The sequence below is a fragment of the Lycium ferocissimum genome, chromosome 10 (assembly GCF_029784015.1).
Source record: "Lycium ferocissimum isolate CSIRO_LF1 chromosome 10, AGI_CSIRO_Lferr_CH_V1, whole genome shotgun sequence".
Lineage (NCBI taxonomy): Eukaryota > Viridiplantae > Streptophyta > Magnoliopsida > Solanales > Solanaceae > Lycium > Lycium ferocissimum.
The window spans coordinates 807,656-823,302 of record NC_081351.1 but is presented as its reverse complement, the minus strand read 5'-3'; the positions used below and the strand labels follow the sequence as shown (position 1 = coordinate 823,302).

General features: G+C 35.2%; 1 protein-coding gene, 1 long non-coding RNA gene and 1 pseudogene across 2 annotated transcripts; 2 read left to right on the top strand and 1 right to left on the bottom strand.

Moving 5' to 3' along the window:
• Positions 1-940: 940 nt before the first annotated feature.
• Positions 941-1,775, top strand: LOC132033233 (probable 6-phosphogluconolactonase 2; annotated as a pseudogene).
• A 476-nt stretch (positions 1,776-2,251) lies between these two features.
• On the bottom strand, positions 2,252-10,170 carry LOC132035393 (uncharacterized). The gene is made up of 3 exons (XR_009409234.1): positions 9,369-10,170; positions 4,315-4,409; positions 2,252-2,520 (listed from the first exon to the last, which is right to left on the bottom strand). It is a non-coding gene; the product is annotated as an uncharacterized LOC132035393 (long non-coding RNA).
• Positions 6,806-8,842, top strand: LOC132035392 (uncharacterized). The gene is made up of 2 exons (XM_059425649.1): positions 6,806-7,017; positions 8,705-8,842. The coding sequence occupies exons 1-2, from the start codon at positions 6,816-6,818 to the stop codon at positions 8,830-8,832; spliced, it is 330 nt and encodes a 109-aa protein (XP_059281632.1). The 5' UTR covers positions 6,806-6,815; the 3' UTR covers positions 8,833-8,842.
• Positions 10,171-15,647: the final 5,477 nt, after the last annotated feature.

Genomic DNA, 15,647 nt, shown 5'->3' with positions numbered 1-15,647 from the left:
GTATTGAATATCGTATACAAAATACCAGAGAAAGCATGATTGTCATCAGGCAAACATGATTATTATAATATTCACACTTTATAAAATACTTAGGTATCCAACAAAGAGCTTTGGCTTGGAGCAAACTGAGATAAATTTCTTCAAATATCACTGTATCACATATCCAGGTAGCTAGCAACATTAAAATCAATAAAAATGAAAGCGTAAGGCTCAAAAAGGCTAGAAAATCCCTGCCACAAGCCTCCTTTCTAAACAACGGTCCTCTAATTAAAAACTAAAAATCAACAATCTCTTGAAGTTTTAGGCACAAAACAATTGGGGTTGTGGTTAAGGATGATTATGAAGAATTTACTGGTTGTGGTGGTGGAAGTGGTGGTGGTGGTGGTTGTGTTGGGTCGGTTGTAGTGGTGGTGGATGTATTTGAGTGGAAAGAATTTGATTTGCGGGTTGGGGCGTGTCGGCCATAGGTTTTGTTAAGTTAAATCGGGTAATTAATGGTGAGATTGGAGATTCTGTCGATTGAGGGGTATATTTGTGTACTTTCTTAACGGAAGGGGTCTATTTGTCTACTTTGACTAACGGAAGAGGTATATTTATCTACTTTGACTAACGGATGGTATATTTAACTATTAAACTAAAGTAAAGGGGTATATTTGACCCTTTTCCCTTTAGATATTCCACAGGTCCATTATGCTGTGCTTTTTTGCTGTTAACTATTTCCTCCATCCCAAAAAGATTGTCCTCTTTTGACTTGGCATAAAGTTTAAGAAATAAAGGAAGACTTTTCAAAAGTGTGGTCCAAAACAAGCCTTAGATATTTGTGTGACTGTAAATCATCTCATAAAGTTAAATGTTTTTAAATATAAAAAAAGAACAATCTTTTTGAGACAGACTAAAAAGGAAAGGAGGGAAATCTTTTTAGAACAGAGGAAATACTATGATGCAGTTCCATTATGAACTTTTTGTCCGCTTATAAGTACAGGAGCTTTCTGATTTATGGTACGTATAGTAGTTTTAGGTCTTATATGGCATTGTGTTTCTCAATTTTGATGTGCTTTCACCTTTCAGGTCCCTGTGGTTTCAAGCCATGTACATTCTATTAACGACACAGTGTCAGTTGAGAAAGCTGCTGAAGACTCTATGAGTTTGTCATTAGACAGCTCGGGAGGACTCGTGTAATCAACGTTTCTGACATCAGTGACTGCCCCAAGTTTGACCTCATCCTACTCGGGACGATGGGCCCAGACGGTCATATCACATTGCATCTCTATTCCCTGATCACTCCATACTTGACGATAAAGATGAATGGGTGACTTTTATAACCGACTCGCCCAAGCCCTCTCCTGAGAGGATTACTTTCACTTTGCCTGTAATTAATTAACTCCGCTTCCAATGTGGCTGTGATTGTTACCGGAAGCAGCAAAGCGGAGGCTGCACATTTGGTGATTGATGATATGGGGCCCAAATGTCAGTCATCGCCTGCAAAGATGGTCCAGCCAACTAAAGGGAAATTAGTATGGTATCTGGATAAAGCAACTGCGTCAAAACTAGATTGCATAAAATTTTCAGAGTAGGGGTCAGGGTTTCCAGTTTTCTTGTCAAAAATGCATCACTGTATCATACAGTCTGTATGTGGAAGAAGGCATGCGGAACACTAGAACTTAGTATACTCTAATCTTTTCAGGTTTTTATCATTCATCTTTCCTTATTTCCAATTACTGATGTCTTTTCTAATTAGAGAGGTTATTGGGCTTTTGTAATGGAATGAAGTTTCTTCCACCTGCAGTCCGCTCTGCTGATGTGGGGACATCAATGATATGTATCCTTTCCCAGCATTAAACTAATCAATTTACAGTCTTGCCAACAAGAAACAAAAAATCCTTATTTTCCCCGCTAATTTTCCACTAAAAAAGGTTTAGTGATTATTTCCTCACTGAATGTCGGTGGAAAAAACCTAAATAGTAATATTTTTACATGAAAAAATTAGGAAGCGTTTCAATGGGAACCTATTTTTCACCATGCGTTTTTCCAGTGAGCTGGTTCAGTGGTAATGAGGTGAGAAAATCATTGTTTTATAACATAAATTTTTCACTGAATGTTGATGGGAAAAACCAATTCTCCTGCAAGTGAAAAAGGGAAAGAGTTCACCACTTTTTTTTTTTCCCAGCTAGCTGCTTGTCAGTTCTAAAATTGAATTTAAAGACATGCAAGTAGGTTGGGTAGGACCTGTAATGGGAGAGAATAGTGGGTAAATATCCAACACATTCTATCAAATATTTAATCACTATTTTCAAAAGAGTTAATGGTTTAAAAAAAAAAAAAAAAATCTAAACTACCACTTTTTTTTCCCGTGATTTTGACACTCCAACCTATTTTCATGCAAACCCTAAAAACTTAAAATCTCAAACTTGAACCATGGCCATTGGCCAGTCCTCCATGGGGGTTGGTCAGCATCACAACATGAAGGGGAAAACGCCCAACCGGCCTCGAACAAGATGAATTATGCCAATATTTTAAATCCTGCAAACATGAATGGGGTCACTAAAGTGCAAAATATAGAGCCTATTCCATTCAAACCAATATTGATGCTACATGGTGTACATTATGTTAAATGGACAGAAGCAGAGGTGAAAAGAATGGATATTTTGGAAAATCTACAACATGCAGTAATAGGGAAATTCTCATATGGTTGGCCCGATATTGATCAATTGAGAAAAATGATTCCAAATCAATGTGGAGTCAAAGGAGAATGTGCAGTTGGTTTTTTCAAGAGTCGACATGTTCTAATTAGACTATCCCTAATGGAAGATTTTGTGAATTTGACTTCTAAGTCAGCCTACTAGTTAAATGAGAAGGATGGATATTCATATCAAATGAGACCCCTTATATATGACTCGAAGTTTAAGATTGATGAAGAAACTTCGAAGGTAATGGCATGGATTTCCTTCTCAAACTTATTACCTACATATTATGTTAAGAAATCCCTGTTCACATTAGCTTCGGTAGTTGGTAAACCTCTTCAATTGGATATGGCAACAATTAATAAAACTAGACCTAGTTGTGCTAGGGTCAAAGTTTTAGTAGATCTATTGTCAGCTTTGCCAAAAACAGTAAGGATGGATATAGAGGATGAAAATACAGGTGCAATAAGAACTGTGAATGTGAAGATTTATTATGATTATTTGCCAAAATATTAAATATTGTAAAGAATGTAGACTCCAAGGTCATAATGAATATGATTGTAGAGTGATCAATCCTGAATTGGCAAAGGTGGAGACTAATGATGATGATTCAACAAAGGAAATGGACCCCCACAATAGCAAAGGTTACTGTTCAAGGTAATGAGGATACAAATGGGAAGAATTTAACAAAGGAACATCAGGGGCAGATAAAGGAAAAGATTGACCAACCTACTGCAGCATTGAAACAAAGGAATCATAAGGGGAAGGGCAAAGAGAGGGATAAAGGGATAGTACAGAATCACTACAAAGGATACCATAATCCTTTAAAAACATCTGCTAGAATGTTACCCAGTGGAAAAATGGTTGGTAATCAAGGAAACTGGAATCCCAAGAAGAGCAGTAACAACATTACACCAGGGATAGAAACACATACACAAAGCAAGCAGGTGAATATATCACAACAGGCAGGAAATACAAGTAATGAGGTTCAGATAAGCAATCAATATGCAGCCTTAGCAGAACTTGAGAAGTCAACAGAGGAGAAATCAATCAAGGAGGTGCAGCAGGATGCAGTGGAGGAGGAGCTAGTTGAGGAGCCCATTCATGAAAATGAAAAGAATAGTAAGGAGGAACAATCAAGTACTAATGCTATAATTAATAGCATGCCACTAACTGAAGTTGTTGCAACACAAGGAGGATATATAAACCTGATCATGCAGTGTCAAATCGTGAAGAAAAGGAAGAGAATAAGATCAAGGCACAGGATGGAAACATTATGCAGATCCTTTCACAAATAGAAGAGGCCACCAAAGAAAACTTGGGGGAGAGAGTGGAAGTAGTAGAAGAAGAAGTTCAAGATGAAGAAGAGACTAGCCAATCTTCTTTGAATTAGAGAGATAATACATATGATTCTACTAAGATTCATAATGGTGAGACTTCCTTGGAGTCCACGGAATCAGATAGAGCTAAGCAGATGGAAGAAGTTAGTTCAAAAGGTTCAGATCAAGATACTAATGATGGAAACCATAGGGATAGTGAAGTGGATGTCAAACATAATCCACCTGATGATCAAGTGAGTAAAGAAGCACAGTTGGAAGAAGAGGAAACAGAAAAAGTAATTGCAGAAACATACCTCAAATAGCAGATAGCACAAAATCTGTTAATGCATCAGAGGCAGGGACCAAGCATATCTCAGAGGTTGGTGAGAAATCTTCTGCAAATGCTAAACTGCAGGACATTGTGGCACACAAAGTATCAGAAAAGGAAGTTACAAGTGCATTTCAGGAATTGCAACAACAAGATGAAGATCAAGGGTATGAACATAATGCAAATATCATTCAAAAGGTTTCCAAAGAAGCAGACATTGATCCAAAAATTTAGCAAAAAGTGGGAAGAAGAGCAAGAATCAAGAGGAAATCAAGAATCAGGAGAATACATTACCCAAAAGGGTGATACCAAAGAGGGTTGCAATATCAAAACAAAAATGATGATTAAAGCCCTAATATGGAATATAAGGTCTGTTAACACTCAACAAGCTTTTCAAAGATTGATCATGTTACAAAGACAGTACAAGTTTTTTATTGTGGCACTCATGGAACCATTTCAGAACTATAGGCATCTAGAGAAATACAAGAGAAAACTGGGCATGGAAACTGCTATTGCTAATATAAATGGCAAGATTTGGGTGTTTGTAGATTCAACAGTTCAGTGGGAAATCTTGATGCATACAGAACAACAAATCACATTAACGATATGTCATCAGGACATTGGTAAAGACATCATTGCCACTTTTGTTTATGCTAAGTGTGATGAAGAAGAGAGGCTAGACCTATGGGATGATATGTATCAGCTAGCAAGTAATATGATTTTACCTTGGGTGGTTGGAGGAGACTTCAATGCGATCTTATCAGAGGAGGAAAAGCTGGGAGGATTGCCAGTTACTATGAGTGAATGTGAAGATTTTGCTTTTTGCATTAATTCCTGTGAATTATTTGACATGGGATTTAAAGGCAGTCCATTTACTTGGTGGAATAGGAGAGCAGCTGAGGATTGCATATTCAAGCGGCTGGATAGAATAGTGGTGAACACTCAGTTTCAAACAGTATTTCCAAGCATTGAAGTGGAACACCTATCAAAAACAGGATCAGACCATACTCCTATGCTTCTATCTTGTAGAGAAGAGACTGTTAATTTCATAAGACCTTTTAGATTTTTAAACTTCTGGATTCAACATGAGTCATTTAAGGAGTTTGTTGCTCAGAATTGGAGAGCTGAATTTGAAGGAACTCCTTATTTGAACTTTAAACAAAAGTTGAAAAGTCTAAAAACTGCTTTATCTAAAGGGAATAGGGAGACATTTGGGGACATATTCAAGCAATTAGCAATCAGGGAAGAAGTAGTAAAGGTCAAGAAGGCTCTATTTGAAGAAGACCCTAGTATTGTTAATAGAATAATTCTTCAAAAGGCCCAAGCTGAATTGAAGAAGTATTTAAGCTTGGAAGAACAATACTGGAAGCAGAAGGCAGGATTTATTTGGTTCACAGAAGGTGATAGAAATACTGGTTTCTTTCACAATTATGTGACTGGAAAGAGGAAGAAGCTACAGGTTAAAGCAACAGATGATGAGGCTGGAAACATATTGGAAACAAGGGAGCTTATTACAGAAGAGGCAATCAGGTTTTACAAGAAGCAGTTCATACAAGAAGGGGATTCTAGTGATTTCACCTTACTAAATCATATTCCCAGTATGGTTAATCATGAACATAATATTTCTTTATGCTTATATCCATCTATAGAGGAGGTAAAACAGGCTGTTTTTGCTCTAAGTGGTGATAGTGCCGGGGGACCTGATGGTTTCACAGGAATTTTCTATCAACATTGCTGGGATATAATTGAAAATGATGTACATGTTGTGGTGCTGTCTTTCTTTGATTGAACTGAGCTTCCTAAATCCATCACCCATACTAATTTGTTTCTCATTCCTAAAAAGTACCATGTTCAAACTTTTTCAGATATGAGACCAATTAGTTTATCCAATTTTATCAATAAGGTGATTTCTAGAGTAATTCATGGAATACTGGAGAAGATTCTACCCTCATTAATCTCAGCAAACTAGTCAGGATTTGTGAAAGGGAGAAGTATTTTTGAAAACATAATACTTACACAGGAAATTGTTCTGATATAAGAATAAGGGGAAAGCCTGCTAATGTGGTGATTAAGCTTGATATGGCTAAGGCTTATGACAGAGTCTCTTGGAAGTCTCTGTTACATGGGTTAAGAAGGATGGGTTTTGCAGAGCATTTCATTAACCTTATCTATAGGTTGCTATCTAATAATTGGTATTTTGTACTAGTGAATGGACAAGCAACGGGTTTCTTCAAATCTATTAGAGGGGTAAAACAAGGGGATCCTTTATCCCCCTCACTATTTTTACTATTTGTTGAGGTGCTTTCCAGGGGATTAAATTCATTATTTGAAGAATATAACTATATTGGATATGGTATGCCAAAGTGGTCAGCCCCTTTGAACTACTTATCATATGCTGATGATACAATCATCTTTGCTTCAGCACATCCAGAGTCACTTAAGAGAATCATGGCTGTTTTGAGAGAATATGAGGAGGTTTCTGGGCAGATGATAAACAAGGGAAAGAGCTCTTACTATTTGTATTCTAAAGTTGACACTGATCTGATACAATCTGTGGGAGATATTACAGGATTTACAAAGGGGAATTTTCCAATTACCTACTTAGGATGTCCTGTTTTTCCCAGGAAGAATAAGGTATACTATGCTGATCTTATCAAGAAGATTAAGGGAAAGCTACATTCTTGGAAAGGTAAACTACTCTCTTTTGGTGGGAAAGCTGTCTTAATTAAAATGTTTTACAAACTATGTCAGTTCATCTACTATCAGTTCTGGCCCCTCTTAAATGTTTTCTAAATGAGCTGTACAAGATTTTTGCTAAATTTTTTTGGAGCAACGAGGAGGGAAAGAGTAAGCACTGGGTATCCTGGAAGGATGTATATTTGCCAATTCTGGAAGGTGGACTAGGTTTTAAATCTTTATTTGATGTTTCTAATGCTCTATTTGCTAAGCTTTGGTGGAGATTCAGAACCAATCCCTCTTTATGGTCAAACTATATGTGTAATAAATATTGTAAGAAGGTTATTCCTACTCTAATCCAATTGAAGGGAGGGACACAGGTGTGGAAAAAGATGTTAGAAGCAAGGGAAAGTATAGAACATGAAATTTGGTGGGAAATAAAGGGGGGCACCACCAATGTATGGTATGATAATTGGACAAAACTGGGGGCTTTACATTTTATTGTTCCAATTGATTATCCACTCAATGAGAACTTAGAAGATGTTGCTGATCTAATAGAGGAGGGGCAATGGAATGAAATACTTCTACAACAATCCTTCCCTGTTGATACTGTAGAGCATATTCAGACTGAAGTGCACATGGAGGAGTTACAAGGAACATGGCATAGGCCTTGGTGGATACCCACAAGTACAGGTAATTTTACAGTAAATAGTGCTTGGGAATTATTAAGATACAAGATTCAAGGTAATGAAGATTTCAAGCAAATATGGATTAAGAGGATCCCATTTAAGATATCTTTTTTCTTATTGAGGCTATGGAAACTAAAAATTCCTACAGATGACATATTAATGGGATTGAGGATAGCAATAGTTTCAAGATGTTATTGCTGCAGTATCCCTCAGGAAGAGACTATGCAGCATTTGTTTTTGACTGGGAACTTTGTCCAAGAAGTGTGGAAAGTTTTTATGGGAGTAGCAGGCATTCAAATACCTTTGGTCCAACTACATCAGGTGATTAAGGCAGTGTGGAATTTTAATTGTGGTGAGAAACTAAAGCATATTATTCAAGCTATTCCAGCTATGATAACTTGGGAAATTTGGAAGAGGAGAAACAAAATTAGGCATGGGGGTAAGGTTAGTTTCAGGAGAGTTGTGCATGAAATTAACAATCTTTTCTATTTTACAAAACAAAGATATCCTTGGTTGCAAAACATCCCTTTTTTTTTTTTTGGCCTGAACTGGTGGATTTCTTAGAAAAATATCAACCATTACTAATCACAAAGGTAGTATGTTGGCAGTTTCCTCAGGACAGATGGTTCAAATGCAACACTGATGGAGCTTCTAGGGGTAATCCAGGGCCTAGCTCCTATGGTTTTTGTATGAGGAACTGGCAAGGGGATATGATTTATGCACAATGTGAAGAAATAGGTATTAATACTAATGTGGTAATTGAGACTAGGGGAATACTAGAGGGACTGATTTATTGTGTGGAGAAGGAATTACACCCTCTAATGCTAGAGACTGATTCATTACTGTTAAAGAAAGTGATTGATGGAGTGTGGAAACCACCATGGTGTATCATTTCAATGGTGGAAAGGATTTGGAAGATAAAGGAGAATTTCAATGTGGTGTTTCAACACGTCTACAGGGAAGGCAATGGGCTTGCCGATTATTTAACTAACCTAGCTTTTGATTTTGCAGGAACAAATCAATTTCAAGAATTTTCTGAACTACCTTGTGTAGGGAGGAAACTATTGAATTTGGACAAGATGCAGACCCCTAACCTCAGATTCATAAGGGGAAAGAATAGAGGAACAAATGGGGTGTAGTTTGGTACTGTGACTTAGGTATGAACAGATCTTCAAGGTGTGGTATTATCTTAGGCTCAATCTATTGAAGAAATATTCATATCTGAGAAACAGGTATCAAAACACTTTCAAAGTCTCCTCTACACCTACTTTGATTTCTTTTGGCATCCTATGCTTAAAGTTTCCTAACCGAGTTTCTAAACAATCAAGACTAGAATTTTATGTGATATTTAGTTCATTCTAAAGCTTGAAGAAATAATCCATTGGGTGCTAGCCATGTCCCTGGTGAGAGCTTGAGAGGCAAAATAGTGGTGAAAACCAAAGGCGAATGAATGCTACTCACACAAAACAATCTAAGCTGGTTTATTAGAGATTTGGGAGTCTGGTGTAGTTAAAGCGCAAACAGATCGAGAATAGGAACAATCAATAACAAGCAGAAATAAGGGGATGGTTCATTTTTCAGTGGAAACAACATCTTCACAGATTATTCAGCACCATATAGCATAAGGAAACATAGATCCTCTATGAGCAATGGAAGAAAATGAAGATAATCTTACTGCGGATATCGATGAACATCATAACTGAAATCAGGCCTGCTTTTAGCTGAAATCGAGCTTGTACTGCTATTGACAAGGAATTTCAGCTGGATCTTTCAATCGGGCTAAGATTGGTGGGTGTGAATTTTGGTAGATGAATCATTGGTTTCTGGTTTCAAGATGCTTCTGTGCTATTTCTTTTGTCTTGTTTTGTTTGTGGAGCAGAATTATTTTATTTAATAAATACCTCCACTAAGTATTCACTTAGTGATTGGCTTAAAAAAAAACTATCAACTGTTTCCTTTTCCTACCTGAACTATCGTCATTTATGTATTAAAGCGCACCTCGAAGTTGATTAGGTCAACTATTAGTTGTTCTCTTTTTCTCCTTGAACTATCACTATCTACTCAACTAGGTGTGTTTTAATACATAGATGGTGATAGTTTAAGTAGTAAAAGGGAACAGTTGATAGTTGGGGTATGAAACTCGCGAAAAAATGATAGTTCAGGTGTATTTTTGACCATTATCTCTTTTAAAAATTATTAATATTTGACCACTCTTTTGATACCAAAAAAAATTGAAAAATAATACCTCCAACTTAAACACGAAACAACTTCAGCAGAAACTGCTAGAATTCGAAAGATTGACAAGGAAATCTCAAGGAACAATTTATGGAGTTCAAATTTCGCTGATATTTCAAACCTTACGATCGTTCCTTTGTTTTGAACTTATGATGCATGGTTCAAAATTTTGTTGGAGTTTCAAGCCCGTGAATTGTTCCTTGGTTTTAAACCTTTATATAAGTTCAAAACCAAGGAACGATTCAAGGGCTTCAAACCTTTATAAGTTCTTTCGTGTTCTAAGTAGTAATATTTTTCTTCAATTTTTTTTTTTAATTAAGATGTGGTTATTTCTGTATTACTTTTCAAACACTGGCTAAAAATTCATATATAACAGAATAAAAACTGATTATTCAACCTAATTTTTAGAGAATTTATATCGATAAGCTATTTTTAAGTCTTAACTAGACCTATTTAGGGTTCTTACAGTAAATTACAAAATATAACAACACATTATCAGTTATAGCAAAATAGTAGAAAAAGTAATGGATTATGCTCCAATCTTTCCCATTATAGGCTCTAGTCTTTCCCATTTCTAGTATTTAGCTAGCTCGAATTTATCAACATGGCACAAATATAATACTCAAGTCACCACAACGCAAATATGGGAATTAGAGCAAAAATCTAGCATTTCAAGTACTCCGTTCTTACCCCTGATAGTCGTATATATGCTTGTCATATCAAATATATGCTATCCCTATACATTACAAGTCAAGCACAACACATAAGTTGGGGAAAATATTTCCTATTGAATTCAAAGTCTGTAAGTGTTTGGCTATAAAAACCAAATATTTTTTTCACTATTTGAAATACAATAAAAGAATCTGGCAAAATAAAAATACATTGTATTTAAACTCAAAATGGAGAATACATACAATAATACATTGTATTTACACTCAACGTATTTTCTGGTGCTTCGCGGGAAAATTTTCTGTTGAATTTTTGGACTAAAAAATAGTGTCAAAAGATAGATCTGCCCAAGATCTATCCATTCATGTATGTTTCATGGGGTGAAAGTGGCCGAAACTCAACGAATCTGAGAAGTAGGTTTTCAGTTTTCCTTGATTTTCTCAGATCTATGGAGTTCTACGAGGAATTGAAAGAAATGGGTCGTGAATTCGTGTAGATGAGGATGAGAACAAGATATATTGAAAATTTGCATACCATTTGGAGACTGCTGGCCGCCGCCGGCAATTCTCGTCAGTGCTAGCGCATTGGCGGTTTGGCCGCGATCTAGTGGCAGCGGCAGAGAGGTTTTGAGAGACAAGATGGTTCTTAGGGTTGTGAGGAGGAGGGAGATATCTAAATTGTGTGGATGGTTAATTTGCTATAAAATACAAACATTAACTATGTATTCCAGCTATTTCAAACTATATCTGTGAATGGTAAATACCTAGTAGATGTTAATTAGACCTGGTAATATTTTCATTTTCATCTTAAAAACAAGACAAGTTACCTACTACATAAGTTAAAATGATAAAGTAGAAATTATTTACAACATCGGTATATATAGGTTAATAGATTTTTTATTTTAAACAATATAAAGCATTATTCAGGACTATGATAAATAATTCCATCGCTTATTGTCGCAATCTCAAATTCATTAACAGAGAAGAGTTTATTTTATTAGGATGACATTGGAAAAAAGGAAAAAAAAAAAAATACCAAAACACAACGAACCTTCTACCCATAGTTTAAGACCATGGAGAAATGAAAGATTACAGACTCGACAAAAGATAATTAAATACCTTAAAAAGATAACAATCGATCAGAAATAGGACTCACATACTAAAAATTAAAAACAAACGGACTTCACTAAGAAGAATCCCAATAAAGTAAATGACAAAACAAAATAAACTAGATAAACTCTTCCCTACGACTAACTTCTCATTAATTATATAAATTAACTGCAGAAGTCTCCCCATCATCTGGGTCACCAACAACCTACAAATCATTCACAACACAGCTTTCTTCGGATGAAGATGGACTTTGGGTCATGGAATTGGCGGTTGCAGCATGTTCCTGAAGTTCATCACCTGACTTCAAGTTTAGGAACCTATCTATGACGGTGTCAAAATCAGGGTATCCATAAACATACGATTTTCCACTTGGAGAGAAGATAACAATAGCAACATGTGCCCCTGTCGTAATTGCAAGTTCACGTGCTTCTTTGAAAAGGATCGACACCTTTTCTTCAAAAGTAGAGAAACGTGCCGCCTCAGACTCTAGAGTCTGAATGTCTATCTTTTGCTGGGACATATTTTTGTTTCTGGCAACTGCAAAAGCGTCAAAATGAAGGAAAAGAAGATTTAACTAATTAATCAGACTTAGGAAATTTTACGTAGAAAACCGCTTAATTTATAGGCGATAATGTTCTCTTTCCTTCCGTTTAGTTTTGCTTTATTAATGAATTTCTTATTATGTGATTTATTTCGAGATTTACAATCCAAATATTATAATATGACTAATATTGATTTGGAAGAAGTTAGAGTTACGTCTTGTTTTTATTCAAATTAATAAAATTTTCATTTATTTTATTGCAATGTCAAAGAATATGTAACACTTTAATCAGTTTAATAGCAAGAATGTGAAATTAATAGTATAATTTTTTTAAATCTTAACTAACATATGTTATGCAAATATGTAAGAAATTAATTTGCTTACCATGTCGAGTTAGATCTTATAATGTTTTCTCAATGTTGCTCATAAATTGCTTTTCAAATAGTTTTATTAATACATCTTTAGATTTATGAATATATACAATTATAGTGTTTCCATATTTGTACCATTTTAGTGTTATTTCCAAGATTTATGTACTATAGTTTTATATGGCAATGATGCTACAATAAATTAAAGGGAAAAAATTTAATTATGCCCTTAAAGTATTCAAAATTGAGCAATTATGCCCTTCGTTAATAGTTTAGTTCAACATGCCCTCGTTGTTCAATAGTTGGCCCAAAAATGCCCTAAATTTAACGGGAGCCTCCAATTAACCTAATTAGCTAGTTAATAAACAAAAAAAGTAAAATGTGCCTTTAAATAATGCAAAATTGATAAGATATGCTCGTCATCAATAATACACATGAATGATACTCAACCAAACTCGTAAAATGCATATTTTAGGACTTTTGATTCACTAAAATCAATGTCTTTCAAACAAAATAAAAAACATAAGAGCCACTAGGCAAGAGAAAAGGTGAATATAGTTAATCCACTAATTTATCGAAATTTTATGACTAGTCATTCAATTTTTGGAAGAACGACTCCATCTACTAATAAGTAGAATTGTACATTCAGAGGCTTAAAACTGCCACAAAAGATATCCCCCAATACAAACAACGAAATAAGAAATGATTGATTGGTTGTTAGTAGTAAAAAGGTGGTTTAACTTCTTTATACCGATCACGATAGGATAAAAAAATTCTTAAAATCATCAGGTTACCCAAATGTTATAAAGTAACCCTCCGTACAACAATAGAACTTGCAATTTGTTGTACTGCACGTAGGGGTGGGTATAAACACCGAAAACCGAGAAAACGGACCGAACCGAATTAATTCGGTTTTTCGATTTTGGTGTTTCGGTTTTTCTGTTCGGTTCCGATTTTTTTTTTAATAACAAATTCGGTGTTCGGTTTCGGATCTTCGATTTTTCGGTTTAACCGAATATTTAATACATGAATGCAATATTTTTTTACAGTTTTCTTAAATTATCAATGGGTTAGGGAACTTAGGTTTACAGTTTTAATACATGAATGCAATATGTTGACAAGAATGCTCTTCCACTCATATATCAGACATGAGTCGACTGGACTAGTTTGCGGACTGGTTTTTTGTTGCTGCTGTTACGCATTTGTTGCTGTTGTTGCTGTTAAGCTTATGTTTATTTATGTTAAGTTGAAACTTGAAAGCACGTAGTACAGTAGTTGTGTGTAATGTCCAGTTCCAATCCAGTTAGTTGGGACACACTTATGCCGCTGCCCCGAACTGAAGTACAAGTTATGGTCCAGTGTTGGACTGTTGGTTGGTGGATAGGTCACAGTATTCTTCAATTAGTTGGAAACGTTTGAATATTGTTAACGCGTGACTATTGCTTAACCCATGCCAAAAAACCGAATTAGAAAACCGGCCAAGACAGGCAAGACTCAAAAAATCAACCAATCGAACTAATTCGGTGCGGTGTTCGGTGTCCACTTTCAAAAAACCGAAACCGAAATACCAAACCGAACTTTGAAAAAACCGAACCGAAGAACCGAACGCCCACCCCTAGCTGCACGACCTACTTCTATCCTAATCAATACTAGATTGTCACCAAAGGGATAGAACATGTTAATTTGTCTAGCGTTTGCGTAATAGGAAAGAGCAATAAAATAATAACACAACAATTTTTACGTGGAGACCACCCCGCTCGCAAGGGTGAAAAAATCACGATCTACACTTCTGTAGGATTTTTTCCAAACGCCACTACAACTATGAGCCTGTACAAATTCACATTACAAACTCTGCAGCCTAGGAACTAAACTCTAATTCCTCTATTACTAATCTCCCTAGACTAGTAAGCCCATTTCAAATTATCCTATTAAAGTTGAATTTGACTAAAAATTTATACCTACAGTATTTGCTTCTATGAAAGCGAATAAGATACAACTCGATAAACAGCCTAATACACAAGTCTAGACTCAAGAACTGGAGAACATAAACTCTGCAAAATAGATTCTTTAATCTTCTTCGTAGAATCATGGTCGCACTACTGTAATAAGAACTCTATCAATTGTAGCATTGACAACTTTTGCTCGACTTCTGATATTCTCTCTTTATAGTGTTATACCCCATTTTAACTGGGTCAAAGCAGAGTACAACATATTGGTGATTCCTAATTATTTGACTTAAGGAGTCGCCACCTAATTATTTTAATGGTGAATTAGGACACCTAATATTAACTAAGATAAAGTCAAACTAAACTCTTTTTTTTAAGATCTTACGAGCCTAATAAATTCTAGGTAAGGGTTTTAAATATCCTAATGGGAAGGTGTTGGGCATCCATTAGAATCCGTGAATTATGGTTACCGACCAAACTTAGGTTAATCAAAAAAGAGTTAAAATATATTACTAAAATAGTTTAAAGAAAATATTATGTCTATTATAACTGGGTGCGGATTAGCTTTTAAGATACGATAATGCTTAAAATTTGCTTACTTTAACTATATATTTTCAAATGAAATGAACGAAAAGCCATTGCAATTTTAAAAGGGAGATCCAAATTAATTAAAAAAAGTAAAACTTTTAATTTTTAATGTATCAAAAGAGCGTGAAGGCATTTATTTCCAATTGAAGAAAATCACCAAATATTTAACTTGCTTGCAGGGTCTAAATAACTTTTGGACTTGAACTTGAAAATAACTGTAAGTGATTAATTTTTCAGCAAAGCTCGATAACTTAATTTTAAAAAATGTGAGCACTTCATCTAATCATTTTTTTTATGTATGCATTTGAAACCATTGAAAAATCATAAAAAAAACGTTTCGGTAGCATTTCAAATCATAAAAAACATTTTTAAAATCATAAAAAAAAAACCACTGAAAAATCATCTAATCATTTTTAAAATGAGAACTCGAGCCTACATTTACGTTTCAGTAGCATTTCAAACTCCAATCATAAAAACGTGGTCCTTCTAATTCAAAGA

Bases quoted from the DNA above. Each gene is read 5' to 3' on its own strand.
- LOC132035392 (XM_059425649.1), top strand. From the start codon at position 6,816: ATGATAAACAAGGGAAAGAGCTCTTACTATTTGTATTCTAAAGTTGAC. The intron at 7,018-8,704 runs GTAAACTACTCT...TTGATTTTGCAG, and splicing joins AAAGCTACATTCTTGGAAAG to GAACAAATCAATTTCAAGAA.